Source organism: Typopeltis vanoorti, chromosome 2 (assembly GCF_054136105.1).
Source record: "Typopeltis vanoorti isolate ZY-2024b chromosome 2, IOZ_Tvanoo_1.0, whole genome shotgun sequence".
Taxonomy (NCBI): Eukaryota; Metazoa; Arthropoda; class Arachnida; order Uropygi; family Thelyphonidae; genus Typopeltis; species Typopeltis vanoorti.
In genome coordinates, this window is record NC_143550.1 from 115,117,738 (window position 1) to 115,134,389 (window position 16,652).

Consider the following 16,652-nt stretch of genomic DNA (forward strand, 5'->3'; position numbering starts at 1 on the left):
ATTGGCAATTGTACCGTTTAAAAAGATGAGAAGGATAGTTCTAATTTTAAACAGAAATCCGACATTTAGATACAACACCTGAAACGTGCTCTATGATGAGGTATTAGTTAGTTGCCAGCTAACGCCTTTTTTATTCCCGTATAGGGAGTAGGTGAGCTGTGGATAAAGGGACGCAGAATCAACTTCTCTCTCTCTCTCTCATGATTCTAATGGAGAATTCGCATATGAGTGCATTTAGCATCGGACCGATGTAATTAACAAGCGACACAGCGTGATGAATGTAAAAAGGAAAAAGGTTCGTTCATAATTTTCATTGAATATGCAAGAAGGAAATATTTGCACAGATGGGCGAAGGACGCTTGCCACGAATGTATAGATCACAGTTCAGTATGTCCCGCACATCGAACAAAGCGGTCTCACTTAAGCCTCGTCAGTAAGTTACGCTGGAAGAGGACACTCTAGCTGATCATTCATTAGTGTCTTCTATTACGTGCGGTTCGCTAAATAATCTTAACACTTTTGTGTGAGGGGGGAGGGGGGAGTTTAACAGAGAAGAAAACAGGTGTTTTTATCGGAATTACGTACTTCGCCATCCGACTTCTGACCTTAGCCGAGCTTGGGGTTATTAATTATCATTTATTCTGACATCCGGACTTGCTCCGTCACGTTATTCGAACAGAGGCTTGCTTATGAAGTACCGCTTTGTGGTGGCCCGAATCCTGCCAGACGGCAGGGATCCTTTTGGCTTACGGTGCCCCCTCTAACAGTTGCGGTAATTTTTTTTTTTTTTCATTAAGCCTATTTGCTGCCCAGATCTTTTTTTGTAAAGCTTACACAGTTTTTAGCGTTGTCCTCAGGGACGAGGGAAAAAAAGAATTCGTATATAAGGCCTGTATGTAACTCGGACAATAAACGCCATCATTACAACGTTCTTTTTTTTTTTCTTTTTTCTTTTTCTTTGAAATTTGAGAAATTCTTGATTCAACCCTCACCACGGATGGAATAATTAAGGACAAATGTTGGCGTGAGCCCACATGTCTATTCTCTCCAATGAATAAAAGTTGCGCAGGCGATTGAGCACTTTTTCTCACGCATACATTGGCGCGTGCTTTAGCAACAATGAAAGTATGACGTCAGAGGCACCGGATAATTTTTACTAGAGAAAGAGACATCGTTGACGCACGAATGCGGTCAAGTAAAAAAAAAAAAAAAAAAAAAACTATTCGTCTGGTGATTAGCTAAACAAAACAATCGGAGACTTCTTATGCACGTGCTAAAATAATATTCGGAAAATACAGTAAATAAAAAAAAGTGACAACAACATGACTTTAGTTACAATCAAAGTCCTGGATTGAATATTCATACGTGCAAATCTCGGAATTGAGTATGGTAATATATGGGGGGGGGGGGAACTACTCCAGCGATTGAATTGGTACATTTTGAAGAACTGGTAAACATGGAAAGATATGGGTGAAATAGGCGACCAGAGCGTAATAATTTCCGTGTTTGTTCCAGCCAAACGACTCATTCGTATGTGTTTTGATAACAAAAAGTATTCACCCGTACAATGTCATTGCTATGCAATCGTTGAAAATGTAACTCCATCTTAAGTCTCTATTTACATTTATAAATGCAAATATTATTAGTTTATGAATTACAAACTAAACATTAATAGGCAAAAGAAACTCTACAACGTATCTTTACCCTTCAAGTGACATTATTATTATTATTAGACTTCCATGGAGTCAAAAGACCCATCGTCGGAAATTTCACTGTCACACACACACACACATACACATAGGGCATCAAACCTTACCTTAAACTCATTCACAGTTTTCCTCACTTACTGTACCATCAGGTAATGCATTAGAATTACCCAACGCAAAAAAAAAAAAAAAATCTCCCTGGTCATATCTTCATACAGATTCCGAGATGGCGTCTTGGTCTTCCCCATTCTATGAAAAACCTATTTCAAATTGACATGCTAATAACCCTTACAGGTTATGTCTCCCCCATCTCCTGCACTTATTCACTGGTGATGGTTTTCCCTTTTCATTTGTTTCCGACCCTAGGTGACTTTGTAGGCAAGTATTCTTGCACATAAAGTGTTCTTGGTGAGATTTTTTTTTTTATTTACAGGATAGTTCACCATTGCTTTCCCCAATCTTATCTAGGCTCAGTGGCGTATTGCTGGAACATATTCATGACTGTAATTCATGTGTGTTCATGGTGCCGGTTTGCCTGCTCTAGGGGAAGGAAAAATCCGAAAACTCGGCTAACTCACCTTTCGTCGAAAGAGACCGACGGGAATCGAACCTAGGCACTCATCCACTAGACTCTGCAAATTGCATTGCTTCAATGTGTCCCCCTCAGACCAGAATTCACCTTAGTCAATCGTCTCTGGGTTCTTTACAACATCTCTTCATCATTTTGAAAACCAAATGACCAAGTCTGTGCAGAATAATCTCTATGCGCCCTGATCAAAGCCTTATACGAAGGAATACGTCAATGTCTTCCTGATCATTGCTATGCGCTGTGATGTCCTCACAATTTTAGCAATGTGTCTCCTAAATTTTATCATATTCCAAAACCTGTAATCTCCAATTCGTCTAGGAAAAATATCCCCACCAATTGTGTACTCTAATCTATGTTCTCATCTTTGTTTTCCAAAATTTTAAATCTTTCGCTTTAGGAATATTACATTGGTATCCCCACTCATTCACCAAATTTATTCATCCTCTTGCAAAGCGACATCTTCTCTACTCCTCATAATCCCTACCAACATCTACAAAGAACTGAATGTTAAGTTCACTCAACTCCTCATGCACTGAAGTGTAACATTCACGGGCAGATTTAATATCTCAACTATAATCTTCGCAGTGGTTATCATTCTAGCATTTCTTCCAACCAGTAGCATTCCTTCCATAATCATTCTTTCTTCTGCTGGCCACATATCGAAAAATAAATAATGTTAAATAACATTTTAAAGTTATATTTTTGTACTTAAAAAATAACATTTAAGCCTCCGTAGTTCAGTCGGTATAGACGAAGTCCTTTAGTTTTTCTGTAGAAAATTGACAAAAAGCAAATTTATTTTTCTAAGATATTATTATTAAAGATAAAGGACAGATTTGTTCCTTGATCACGAATTAATAATATATATATATATATATATATATAACATAACATATAGCATGCCATATTTGAAGGTAAAGCCGTCTCTAAAAATTCGGACGATCCCTAGGCCATTCAATCGTGGGCGAAAGACCGTCCAACTCAGCGTTGGCGGCCTTCCACCCACATGCCACCACCGAGCAGAACCGCTCAAATTCCGAAGAAAAGCATTCACCGACAAAGCCCCTCAGCAGGCAGTGCCGAAGAACACTCTCCCCGGAGACTCAAATTGCTCCCTTAAAGCAAAAACTTTAAGAGAGCGAACTCAAACTCTCGAATCTCTGCGCCCTGAGGGGGTAACAGCAACAGCCGAAATTCAGTTAAACTTCATAAATAGTATGCGTTTAAGACAACCATCTTCATTCACAACAGTTAGCTATTTTAGCGTTAATTTCTAATTGTATTATTATGATGTTAAGATAATAAAGGTACATTGTAAATTTTTAAAAATATTGATTTATTTCAAATATTTAGAAAATTTTAAAATAATTTAAAATAAAATATAAGTTACATTATTATTTCATATAAAAATGATATTTATAAATTTTATGAACTTAGTATGAGTGATTTCACTTGTTTAGAGAAACAGTCAACACATTTCTTTTTCTGGATGTACAGATAAATATGGCAAACTTTATACGTGCTTTTCCCCTCCCCCCCTATCTAGCAACCCGTGACAGCGAAGATACAGGTCATTCCGACTGTGAATCCGAGCCAGGTTTAACTTTAAAGAGGAAACAAAGACGTTCAAGAACCACATTTACTGCCGCCCAATTAGATGAGCTCGAAAAAGCTTTTGAAAGGACTCAATACCCTGATATCTATACGAGGGAGGAGCTTGCGCAAAGGACAAAGTTAACAGAAGCTAGGGTACAGGTAAGAAATAATAAATAACTAGTCTCTATCGACGAAGCAGTAATAGCAATTTCAAGATTTATAACAAAAGGATCTTCATTACACATAACATATTATAATAGACTTTTCTTTTTTCTCTGGGTGTTGTTCACTTGATTTCGGAGGTGTTAACATTTTTATAAGGTTTTGTTCGAAAACTAACACATTCCATCCCCGTGAAAACGTGATAATTCCCTTCTCTCCGAAATCAATTACACATCCCAGCCAATTCCGACCTGTTCGTTGAGCTGTTGGGGAAATGACAAGACCTGTTGCTTGTCGTGACCTGCAGGCAAAATAATACCATATCGCCAACCATTACCCGAAGGTGCGAAAATGACTGATAGATAGCCCCGCCCTCTATCGGTAGTTGCCTTATCATTATCGTACAACGATGACGCGCTGCGGTAGGTGAAGAAGACAAGACACGTCGTATTACACAGGAAATAGTGGCGATCTGGTCGGTCGGGCGCACGTGAGAGACCGCGCGCGCGCGAAACAGAAGGGGGGGAGGGGATAAGAAAAAGGGAAGTCAAAAAAAAAAAAAAAAGAGTAAAAACTTGACAGCTAAGTTGCGAATACCTTGTGCTGGTTGCAGCTGCTAAGCCTACGGCGAAAACCTGATACCTGTCAGCCTGTTTGAGCGGCAAGGGTCAGAGAAAAGCCGAAGACAGGCCAGCCATGGAGGCAATCACTTAGTGGGACTGACGGGAGCAAAGATGCCGCTCCAGCCTCGGCAACAAAAACCTGTAATTTAGACCATAAAAGAGAGTAAGTTGGTACAAAATGGCCGGGCAACATCAGTCTGCGAAGAAGCGTTCTCATAACAATAGTAGCCATGCTTTCCGAGCTGTACACCCATTTACCTTGCGTTGTTTGCAATATTCACACGAACACAATGCTCCCTTTTGGGGGGGAAAAGGGGTGGAGAGAAAGGCAAAATATCACAATTCAATGGAAGGAACAAAGTTTATGAAGAATTCCGCCATGTTCTTGTAGACAGAGTCACATAATGGACAGGAAATGAAAAATTACGGAATTAATAGGCCACTCAAAGAAAGTCTGTACGTGTCAGATTAGAAGTTGGTGGACGAAGGTGAGAGAGAGAAAGAATAAGATTAATGGCAACAAGTGATAATGACAGTTTTAAACGATTACGCAGTGCAACACTTTTCCAGCGGTTTCCTCACTCGTAAAGGGTGGGCACGGCCGTTGGGTAAAGGTGATGAATGCGGGCGACATTCATCATGTTAACTGACTTGACCGGCATCGCAGAAATATTCAAAATATCGATGGAAGGAGACTCTTTTGTTATGAAAAGCGAACATTTTAATTCAGTAACCATAATGGATTAGTGTTCGATTTTCCAAGCGACTTACACTGTCCTAACAAAAGTTATGGTGTACACTTTTGTTTGTATTTTTACATTTTCTTTCATTTCTTTATTCACATGTTTTATTATAAGTTTTCCGTTGTGGTTTTGATATATTCGTGTCAATCCTTTAAAGGATTTCGGGTAATAAAGAAGACCATTTTGTCCATACTCAGTTTTTTTCTACATTTCAGTTCCATAGATATTCTGTCAGATTTACGTCAGTCAAAATTCTGTGTTTACTATCGAATGGTCCGATGTTATCTCTTCAAACTACTTGTTTACCTTCATACATAACGTTGTCAAATAAAGCGTTGTAGTTTTAGAAAGCGTAAGGATGTCCACCATTAAATTGTCACATCTAGGACCAACGAGGCTTCGTTCATACCAACAGTAGAAATGCCACGCTAGTACCACCGCCAAACTTCATCGTTGGTTGGGACAACTCAAACACGTCCACCAGATTGTATTTGGGAGTTGCAACTCTTTCGAGAAATTTCATAGCGTGCAACTCTGTACACATAGCGGAAACACTTATGAAACTGCATGTGGCTGTGATAACCAATTATCATCTTACCAACTGTGGATTTGGGAATGTTCAATAGCTAAACGGACATTTTCTTCCAAAATTACATCAGATTATCGTTTGGAGGAAATGAATATTCGTTGTGTGGTATACAGAATCGAAATGACTTCAAAGCTAACTAATGATCTCCTTTATATAAGATATGTATATTGTGTAGTCCCCCACCCAGTTTCCTGCAACCGGAAGTATAGTTTGATTAAATTGGGTTGCTGGAAGCAAATGAGACTATAAAGCCAGTGTATTAAAATCTGTTCATTTCGTGTTTTCTTTTGGCCCATTTGCCTATTTTGCAAAATGAAAAGCTCGCGACTTTTTGGTACGATAGTGTATATGGAATGAGGTTTGGTACACCAAAGTGAAGATGAGGTTCAGCTCAGTCTTGATAAGTCATTTCTTAAAATCACTTTTGATCTATGAACTAATCATGAGATTTAATTGGTTAATATCTGAATTTAATGTATGGTTGCTAATGCTGTTTTATTTTATGCTGTCTTTAGATTTGCAATCAGGGAACATTTCCCATCATTATTCTTAATGCCTGCTGTTATGAACGATGACCGACTGGCCAATCCTAACCCGACGATAAATCACAGTGGAACTCAAAGCAAAATCTGAGTAGGAGGAACTGAAAATTATACAACCTAATCCACAAAAAAAAAAAAAAAAAAAAAAAAAAAAAAAAAAAAAAAAAAACATCAGATTTAGAAAATTTTGTCTTCTTATGAGAATCTTAAGCTTTTGTATTTTTAAGGTAATACAAATACGTTTACATATTTTTCTGTTATCGTACTTGAAGTAACATGTGGCTATCTGAAGCATTCCAAATAGTTCCAGTCAAGATTTAAAAATATAACTCCCGTTTTTGGTATTACGGTCTGGGCGAAGGGGATATTCCGATACACGAAAAAATTTCTATTTCTGTGTTTTTTTCTCTGCCCCCTTCAATGAATTTTAGGGCCACCGAATGAATGCCTATTATATAAAAGTCAACACTGTGCAAGGTCACAAAACTAAGCAGGGTAGAAAAAAAAAGAAGTCCAGATTGAATGAGTTTCCCAAATAATGAAAAAATGTTAAAGAAATCAAAGAACGGCAGTTACTACAACAATAAAACCAAGACATGCCGAAGTACGCACCAACCTTGAAAACAAAAGTCTACTGGATTCATATAATTCTTTTTTTGGTTGCGTGTCAAAATGTGTCGAGTCTTATAACGAAGTGAAAGAGTTTGATACGCTGTTTATGCGAGTTACTGCAACGTACAAACACTTATAAAATGTTTTTTTAAGTGCGAATAATGAAGCAGTTATCTTCTCCTTGAAAAGATTTATTGGAATGCATTGTTTTGAAAGTCCTAAACTACATACGAATGCCGTGAAGTCATAAAAAGATTTATGTTGACAAATCTAAATGTGTATCCTTCGACTTGTTCATAGCATCAACCTACTCAGAGTCTACCTAAGTGGGCGAAGCCGGCTTGAAGTGTTATTCATTAATGACAAGAAATTGCTATGTTTATCATGTTCAAGCGAAGGAAACTTTAGAAGACCAGTCAACATCGTAGACAATGTCTGCATAGCTATGTGTAGGCGGAGGAGATTTCTTCCTGAAAAACACACACCGGCTGGTAAACATATACAGTTGACGGATATAATTTGCATTCTCTTTATCTCTTTTATTCCCTTCTCCTGGGGGAGAGAGAGAGAGAGAAGCAGTTTAAAAAAACGGTGTAAAATCGAACTTGTAGAGGAGTAACAGTTTATGTAGGAAAAGGGAGGGATTATATTTACAAACAATTGAATGGTGCTTGTATAATTATGTTGCAACACTTCTGGTTCCATAATACTAGACAATTAGAAGAAACACGGTTATAGATTAGATTCTAGTTAGTAACCAGAGGAACTTTTTTTAAGGTTATTTTTCATCTGGTTCCCAAGTTAGTCGATCTTTGATTAAGACAAGTAACTTTTTTTTCTCCAAAGAACTGGAATGTTTCAGACAACAATTCGAATTAGGGTTTAGGAACACAAAATGATTGTGGTCTTCTGCCTTCGTTTTCGACCTGACGTCTTCAAAATCATCGGTAGTCGTGAATTCAATTATCGGTGATGACTAATTCCGAAGACTGCTCATCAGTTTCCAAAAAAGCTTAGCTAAGACTACAAACAGTTTTTTGTCTACTCTCTTTAGCGAATAAAACGCATTAGGGAATTTATTTATTTTAAACGACTGCAAAATATATTTGATGCAGAATGTAGAGTACAAAATATATCCAATGATAATTGTGGGGGGTGAATATTGGCAAGTTTGAACAATCACCAAATGCATTCGATGATATGGGGACGATTTTCCAGAAATACGAAACGTGTTTCTGAGAACTTGAATTCATCCGAATTGGATAATAGTAATTCAGACTGATGGGTGTAGTTTTTTGAATGGATATTAGACAGATGGCAGATATTGATGATAAATACCGAGGCCAAAGTCTTTTATTGCGTGGGCAGGGTCTCGCAAGATGATATGTTATTTTATGAATGGTTATTTTAGTGTAAAGAATTGAAACTTTGAAAGAGATTGTATTATGATTCGTAGCATTACCTACTTGGCCACAAATATACTGGTCTTATAGCCCATGTGTGGCCTATTAAAAAAATAAATATTTTAGAAATAAATCAAATTCTCTCTTCTATTACGTTAAATATGTGGATCACATGGGGATGGAAACTCCCACAAATGTTTACCGTGTTGTCGACTTTTCAGATTCACGTATTATTATGCCGGATCTTCATTTTGATCGTTTGGAACTACAACTTTGATACAGAGTACAGGCGACGAAGTGTCTTTTCTTGGAATCCCACCTTATTAATTATCTTTCCTTTCGTAGCTTGTTGAAATTTATTACATTTCATCAAAAGACTTACGACTATCTCATTGTTAATGGCACGTCACATGAACTTTGTCCAATTCTAGCTTTGTGTAGTTTCATGCATGACCTCCCATTCGTGACGAAATCTCTACACACAAACATCCCATTTTTAAGCCTATAATCTCAGTGAAAACTGCATGTTGACATACTTATAAATTACACTGGCTAACAAAAAAATTTTTTTTTTTCCCTGCTGATTATGATCTGACACTTGTTTTTTACTAATTTGGGTGCGCTGATTTCAAATATCAAACCCATTTTTCTCTTTCTCTATCACGTCAGGTTTTTCCTCTATGGCATTTTCTTTTTGCTAATTTGTAAGTTTTTGATAGTTTTAAAGAGGCAGTACTATTTAGAGGAACCAAAAAAAATCGATTTTTTAATATTATTTTCTGAAAGTATGTACTTTTAAAAATCTGTTCCTAACTTTTTATCAAGAAATTCGAAAAATTCCCGAAGATATAGCCTATTATTCAAAGCGGTGCGCAGATCAGAATCGGAGCGCTCACCGCTCTCGCTTGTTAGTAAACGAATAAATGAGTAAGAACCTGCAACGGCACGTACTGGCGCTTTTAGTGCGAGAGAGGCCGATAACCGACCTAATACATTTAGGTGATGAAAAGTAGGCGATGACAACTGCCTAAAACAAATGAATGCTATATGCGTCATAACGGACAAAGAACGATCGAAATCAGTCAATCGTTAATCGATCGACTTCATTTACGATGGTACCAAGGAAGATGGGATTCTCACATGATGGCCGACTACTGTTGGAGTATTCAAAGGGATTGCCAAAACAGAACACACAGCAGAAATTGCTACAAACAAAAATGTATTCCCTAAAACTCATGTGTAAGTAAAATCGTTATTTTTTTATAAATATTCTTGTAATTTTTAATGAATATTGTTAAGTAGTTATGTATCTAATTATTGGCCTCTCTCGCACTAAAAGCGCCAGTACGTGCCGTTGCAGGTTCTTACGCATTTATTCGTTTACTAACAAGCGAGAGCGGTGAGCGCTCCGATTCTGATCTGCGCACCGCTTTGAATAATAGGCTATATCTTCGGGAATTTTTCGAATTTCTTGATAATAAGTTAGGAACAGATTTTTAAAAGGACATACTTTCAGAAAATAATATTAGAATATCGATTTTTTTGATCCTCTAAAACTTACAAATTAGCAAAAAGAAAATGCCATAGAGGAAAAACCTGACGTGATAGAGAAAAATGGGTTTGATATTTGCAATCAGCGCACCCAAATTAGTAAAAAACAAGTCTCATATAAAAGTCAGCAAAAATTGACTGTGTTGGACTGTGTTATTAGATACTTTATTAAGCTAGTTAGGCTGAGGAAGATATAATAGTTTAGATAAACAATTTTGTATTTTCTCAAAGGCACAGGCAATCCCTTGGATTAAAGAAAAGAAAAAAAAAAAGAAAAAAACACTATGCATTGCATTTCAGCATTTTTTGTCCAAAATTTGCTTTTTTATTTTATTTGTAAACTACGTGTGTTCTCCTGATTGGTTTGCCTGTAAAGGACGATAAACTTTACTATCTCCGTACGACATCCGCTAACTCACCTTATGTTGAAAAGCCACAAATACACAAATAATCCTAACAGAGTTTCTTCTCCTCCTAGACGGCATTCGAACCCGGTCCTCCCATTCAAAGGGGGTTCATCTATATTCACTAATCTACAGATGCTCACATTTAAACAGCAAAAACTTATCAATGATGAATGCATTTTAACTTGTCCAAATGTGGAGAATACTCTTCCTCTGGGATTCAAACGCTGCAATCTAAGAAACGATCTTAACCAGTGAGTATATCTTAAATGTAAGAATTTTTGATACCCCCCTCTCTGAGAGGGCGCTTCTTTCTTGTGAAACAAAATTTTTCTAAGTTAGAATGTTTCTAAATTTTCTCTGTCTTCGCTTGTGAATTAAGCTGATAGCTAAATAGCATATCTGCTCCCCAACAAACAGACTGAGTTTGAATAAGCAGATTAAAAAAAAAACGGAAATCTGAGTCACTTTTTAAAGAAAGCAGAATTTTTTCTTTCTTTTTTTTTCAATAGCAGTTCGCTCGTTTTATTTTTTATGCTAATTTGTTTTATAATCGTTTGCCAGTTTATCAATACATTATTCTGTACTGGTCCGATGAATTCGAAGTGGAAGTTGTGTAGTAGTGGGACTTACATCGGTGATGCCAGAGTTCCATGGTTCTACAAAAACGAGTCACTTCTCATTGGCATTTAAGTGATCTCAACAAATCGGATGTTCAACCGTCTTCCCTTTCTCCAGTCTTGAAAACAGTCAACTCTTAATGTTTATTTCTACACGTGATCGCACCATCCAAATTAGTATACTCTGGCACCCAGATGCATGTAATCTTTAAAAGCATTCCGTCTGATTGTTTCTAGGTGCACAGGCTCGCGCTGTCTTTTGATGATGTCGTGATGATTATTTCTTTGTTGTCAGAGTTGATCCCCTCTTCGATGGAACGTTCTCTTCTCAAATCCCCTCCAGTTCTGGCACCTGCGCCAACTGTACCCCCAATTAATTCCGGCATGATTGTCAATAAGATTAATTAATTGACTTTTGAACGATTCCCATAACATTTTCATTCTTGGTTTCGTGTATATGACATCGCCGTAACTGTCATCGACGGGACTGCTTACACAACTTATGTCCATGTCCGCGTGCATGTCAACAGACAGGATCGCTCACACCACACTATTTAGCTACTGGGCCTACCCTATTGTTTCAAGACAGGAAAGGTTGACCTATATATATATATATATATATTATTATTATTATTTTTTTTTTTCCTACTTGAGATGCTGAATAGTTGCGGGGTGATGAGGGGAATCTCCACTCTGGCATGTGCAGTCCGTGAGCTGCCTTTCCATTCAACATTCAGGCATCTCCAATTTACATTCCAAACCATCAGTCCCTAACGTTTGTTTTATTTTATTTTTGTTGATCATCCTATCTTGAATCCAATTCTAGTCTTTCTCCAGACTCATCGCACTTCTTAGTATTTTAGAAGACTTTGAAGACTGTTTGTCTTTTTCTGACGCCTGTTTGTCTCTCTTTTTTTTTTTTTTTTTTTTTTGTAGATGGAAATAACTTTGCCACTTTCAAGGGAGTACTGCTAATTCATTTTCTACTAAAGAAAAAAAAAATATTGTTATAAGCATTTGGCGTATCTTTTACTAGAATGTTGGCTCAAGCAACCCCAGGAGTAGATAATTTCTCCTAACTAGCCCCTTTTACTCAGCCCCCACGTTTTTCTTTTCCTAAATTAAAAAAAAAAGAAAAAAGGAATGAAGTCCAACCTAGGAGAGAAGCTTTTCATATTTAAATACCGTGATACCTTGTTATATAACAATTAATAAAGTTATTATTAAAAACGCTGAAGGGCACACTCTACAGTATTAAAAAAAAAAAAAAACGTAAGATCAGGGGGATTTCGTCTGTCTCATTTCAAACTTGTAGCATGCAAGAAATATCATTTATGGAACTTTTGAGTGAATCTGAGTTTGTCTACGTCATAAGGTGTTGGCCAGAAATTACATCCAGAAAAAAAAGGCAAACCGACACTCAATATAACAAACATAGTATACAGTCGTCATAGTTGTTTTAATATAATGTAGACAACTAATAATCAGCTTTTTTTCTTCTTCCTCTTCCCAATTTATCCCATGTATTTTCTAGTCAATTATTGCAATTTTTGTACCGCAAGCAAGTTTGGGCAACCCATGGTGTGTGTGGAATAAAAATTTTGTGCATTCCGTATGACATATATGCTTTACCATTTATTAATGCTGTTGTTTGATTGTATTTAAAATTACTAAAGAAGAAATATATTTCATTGGTCATTTTCCGTTGAGTCACATATCCAACTTCATTAAAAATAACAGAGGTAACAAATCAAATTCGTTAACGCGCATTTTGAAAGTCGCTGGTGACATCTATGGTCACGTGCTTGGTACTGAGATGCTCCTGCGTGCAACTTGAGCCATGACCTCTGATACAATCCGAACTATGAAAATTTCTAACCTTCCCCCTCAAGTCAATGAAGAAAGTTTTTTTTTTTTTTTAAATGAAATAAAATAATAAAATATTCATTCATTAGATTAAAAAAAGAAATTGGTTAAAGTAGCAATGTTGCATCCCTTTTTGGATCGACGTGACTCAGATTTGTTCCATATTTGGGTAGATCTCATTTATGAAAAAAGTGTGCATAAATAATATGGATTCTCTAAAAAAAAGAAAGATTAGAGCTTAAAATTTTAAAAGAAAATATTTTAATATTTTATTTTAACATACACCAGAAAGATTAAAAGAAAAGTATATTATAATTGTTTTTATCCAGGCAAATTTGTTATCTCAAATCTTAAAAATCCAGTGATTGGAAATCTAATTTATTTCATTTTTTATAAATAAATCGCAGCAAAATTAAGAGGAGAAAAAAAACTATGCCTGCCTATTGTTTGTAGCCTTATATTTTTGAAATCCACATTAAATAAATTCTATATATTTATTACTTTGGATATAGCACGGGTCTAAGTACAGTATACTTACTATTCAGAGCATTTAAGAATATGTTTAGTGATTATATTTCTTGTTTATTGTCTGTTCGTTTTATATCCAAATGTATTGCTTTTCAATAATGTTAAGTCAGAATGTATACTCTAATTATGTCTATATAGCTGGCCATAAATACTTAAAATGTTCTTATTTTCTGTCTATTTCCAGGTTTGGTTCAGCAACAGAAGAGCTCGCTGGCGAAAGCAGATGGGAAGTCAACAGCTGAATGGATTCAGTGCCCTGAGCCTTCCAATGGGTTATCCTCCCAATGGGCCGTACCTGTTGCCTGACCCCGCCTACTCCACCCCCGCACAAGGTGGGTGGCCTGTTGATACAGCACGCAACGCAGCTGGTGGCTCGATTCTATACTAGCTGTCGGCACAAGAGTCGTGGCCTCATGCAATTTGTCAGCCCAGGCGTGAGCACTCTGTCTTGAACACGTGACCACATAGACGTGACATCGTACAATAGAGGCTTTCGTCAAACAAACTTGCTGGGCCATGTTTTTTTTTTATTTCTTATCTTTTTTTTTTTTTTTCAGGGTCACGCTTACTTATTTTCTTTCCCCCCTTATCGCCGGCGAAATTCCCTTACCGCCCATCTAATTAAACTGTGTTTGATTTAACTGATATGATTAATAGGACAGTCCCCCATTGTAGTGGCAGAGCTAATTAACAAGTGCAATTATCTTCGCAGAAAAAAAATAAAATAAATTGAAAGATAGAAAAGAAAACTTTAAGACGCGTATAGAAGATTCATGAGTTTTTACATAGTTGCTTTACGACCTACTTTCAAGTGTGAAATGTAGATGAGAAAATCATAAATATTTGGGTCGAGTTCCTTTGATAGAGTCCGACCACCTTTTAACGCAACTTATCCTTTTCGAAAAAAAAAATTAAATAAATTAAATGTAATAATCGTGTGTCAATTCTAATCGTTTTCATTATTTATACATTTAAGAGAGAAATAGCTTTTCCACCCACACTTTTATTTACAGACAGTTGACAGATGAAAGTAAGATTAAAATATTCAAAACGTATTCATTCAAATCTCGTTCTTTATTTTCTCCTTTAAGCCTAACGACTTGTTATGAACGAGTAATTGGTTTTCAACCTAATTTGGTAGAATAAAGTAGTTTGTCGTAGTTTATAAACGTGTTCGCGGACTGATTAATTTTTTTTTTTTTTTTTTGTGATCTAATTGAATTCAGGCTTTTTTCCAAGTTGAAAAATGCACAAACACCGGTTAATTTCGCCAGACACGTGACGCAATGAATCGATGAAATTTTTTCTCGTATATTTCACCTGCTGACAGCTAGTAAAGGAATCAGGTTTTAATTTCATGTAGTTTTCTTCACAGATTATTTTTGAATATAACAATATACACTGGTGTCCAAAATCTAAGAGACGAACTGCATTTTTACCTGTATATGAAAAAAAAATTTCATGACTACACCTAAATGAGAACATAAATTCATTTCCAGCACACTAATAAATTATAATCACACAAAAATGTGTTATAAATTTCGGACAAATTAAATTGCAATACACTTTTGGCAAAAGTTACAAACTTCCTAAGGACGTAGTTAAGGAATTCTGAAAGCCACGGATAACATTGAAAAAATAAAGCGATCAGCCTGCACGAAATGAAGCGTATTAGAAACATGCATCGTTAGCGGTGTACTGTTTGGATCTGAAACATGGGTAATAAATAAGAAATCAGAAAAAGAATTTTGGCATTTGAAAGAACTTGTTAAAGGAAGATTCTAAGAATAGGATGGGTACAAAAAGTCACAAATGAAGAGCTCTTTCGGAGGATACAACCAAAGATGGTTGAATGCAGAAAATTATACAACGGAAGCTGCACTTATTTGGACACATCTGTAGAATAAGTGGGGATCGGAAGATAAAGATATTCATGGTTGGTATTATGGATGGTGTAAACAGAAGAGGTAGACCATACAGAGAATTCATAGACGGCATAAAGGACTGGTGTGGAATGAGGTTACAGAAATGCGACCTTTCTTTGTCCAGTACACTGTGTACTGGACAAAGAAAGGTGGAAGAAGGTGGCGAAGGAAGCATCAGACACCATCGGGCAGTGAGCCCATGGTTCGTGATGATGATGATGATGACTTACAGTAAACTATGCGGAGAGATATTTCAGTGTGGAATATGTCCACCCCGAACTGCGATGCAGCTCTCACAACGTCGTACCACGCATAGCACCAAGTGATTCAGGAGATCTTGAGGCAAATCCCGCCCCCCCTGAAATGTCCTTGAAAGAAATTCAGCAGATACCATTCTTATTAGCTTTGCTTTTTTCTCCAAATTTTCCCAAAACATTTCTGTATGTCTGATTTCCAACAAGGACTAACTTTTTGTTCTTTATGTTCTTCAAAAAAAAAAAAAAAAAAATCCTTTACCCCTTCCTTTGCAGAACCCTTTGTCGGACAATAGGTATAAATAAGTCTCCTTGTCCAATTTTGTATCCTGACATTTTTCCACATCACTCTACTTGATGTGAAGAAACTATCCTCATGTTTAGTGTTGAATATTGTAGTCATTCCTTCCTTACTGTGATCATTATTTCCAGAATGAAACAACTTGTATAAGTTGCTAAGAAGAATCTTACCCGTTTTGTCCTCTTTTGTTTAAAACACCAGTTCTGTCTACCTGGTACTTCTTTAGTTCACCTGCCGGTTCCACTTTGCGGTTGATGCCTCTTATGTCGGCGTCACCCATCCTGAATTATGCTGATGGTGATTTGGAGTTGGTTCGAGTAGCTGACTTCACGTTAATCCTTGTTATCCCTGACGAAATAGCCGGGGCCTGATTTAACAGGACCATGGCCCAGCCAGCATGTGTCCTTCCAGTTATCCAGCTTTGTTCCCTGAGTGTTAGGCTCATTGGCCCGTCGCGGAAAGTAACGTAGCTTCTTTGAAACCCAATTAAGGTTCTGATAGAGCCTTAATTGGGTTTCAAAGATGGTTAATCTTTAATTGAACAGAATCGTGTATTATGACTGTCAGTTGTGTGCATGTTGTTATGGCAGTTTCAGATATTTTGGAATTCGGTTGAAGAGAATCAGCATTTCAACTCA

At 36.7% G+C, this 16,652-nt stretch overlaps 1 protein-coding gene across 1 annotated transcript in view; it reads left to right on the plus strand.

Annotated features, from left to right (window-relative positions):
• Nucleotides 1–16,652, plus strand: part of LOC150109355 (paired box protein Pax-7-like) — a 74,657-nt gene that overhangs the window by 49,909 nt on the left and 8,096 nt on the right. Inside the window, exons 3-4 of the mRNA XM_090402174.1 lie at nt 3,866–4,050; nt 13,719–13,866. Coding sequence (XP_090258300.1) covers nt 3,866–4,050; nt 13,719–13,866 — 333 coding nt within the window. The remainder of the gene's footprint in view (nt 1–3,865; nt 4,051–13,718; nt 13,867–16,652) is intronic.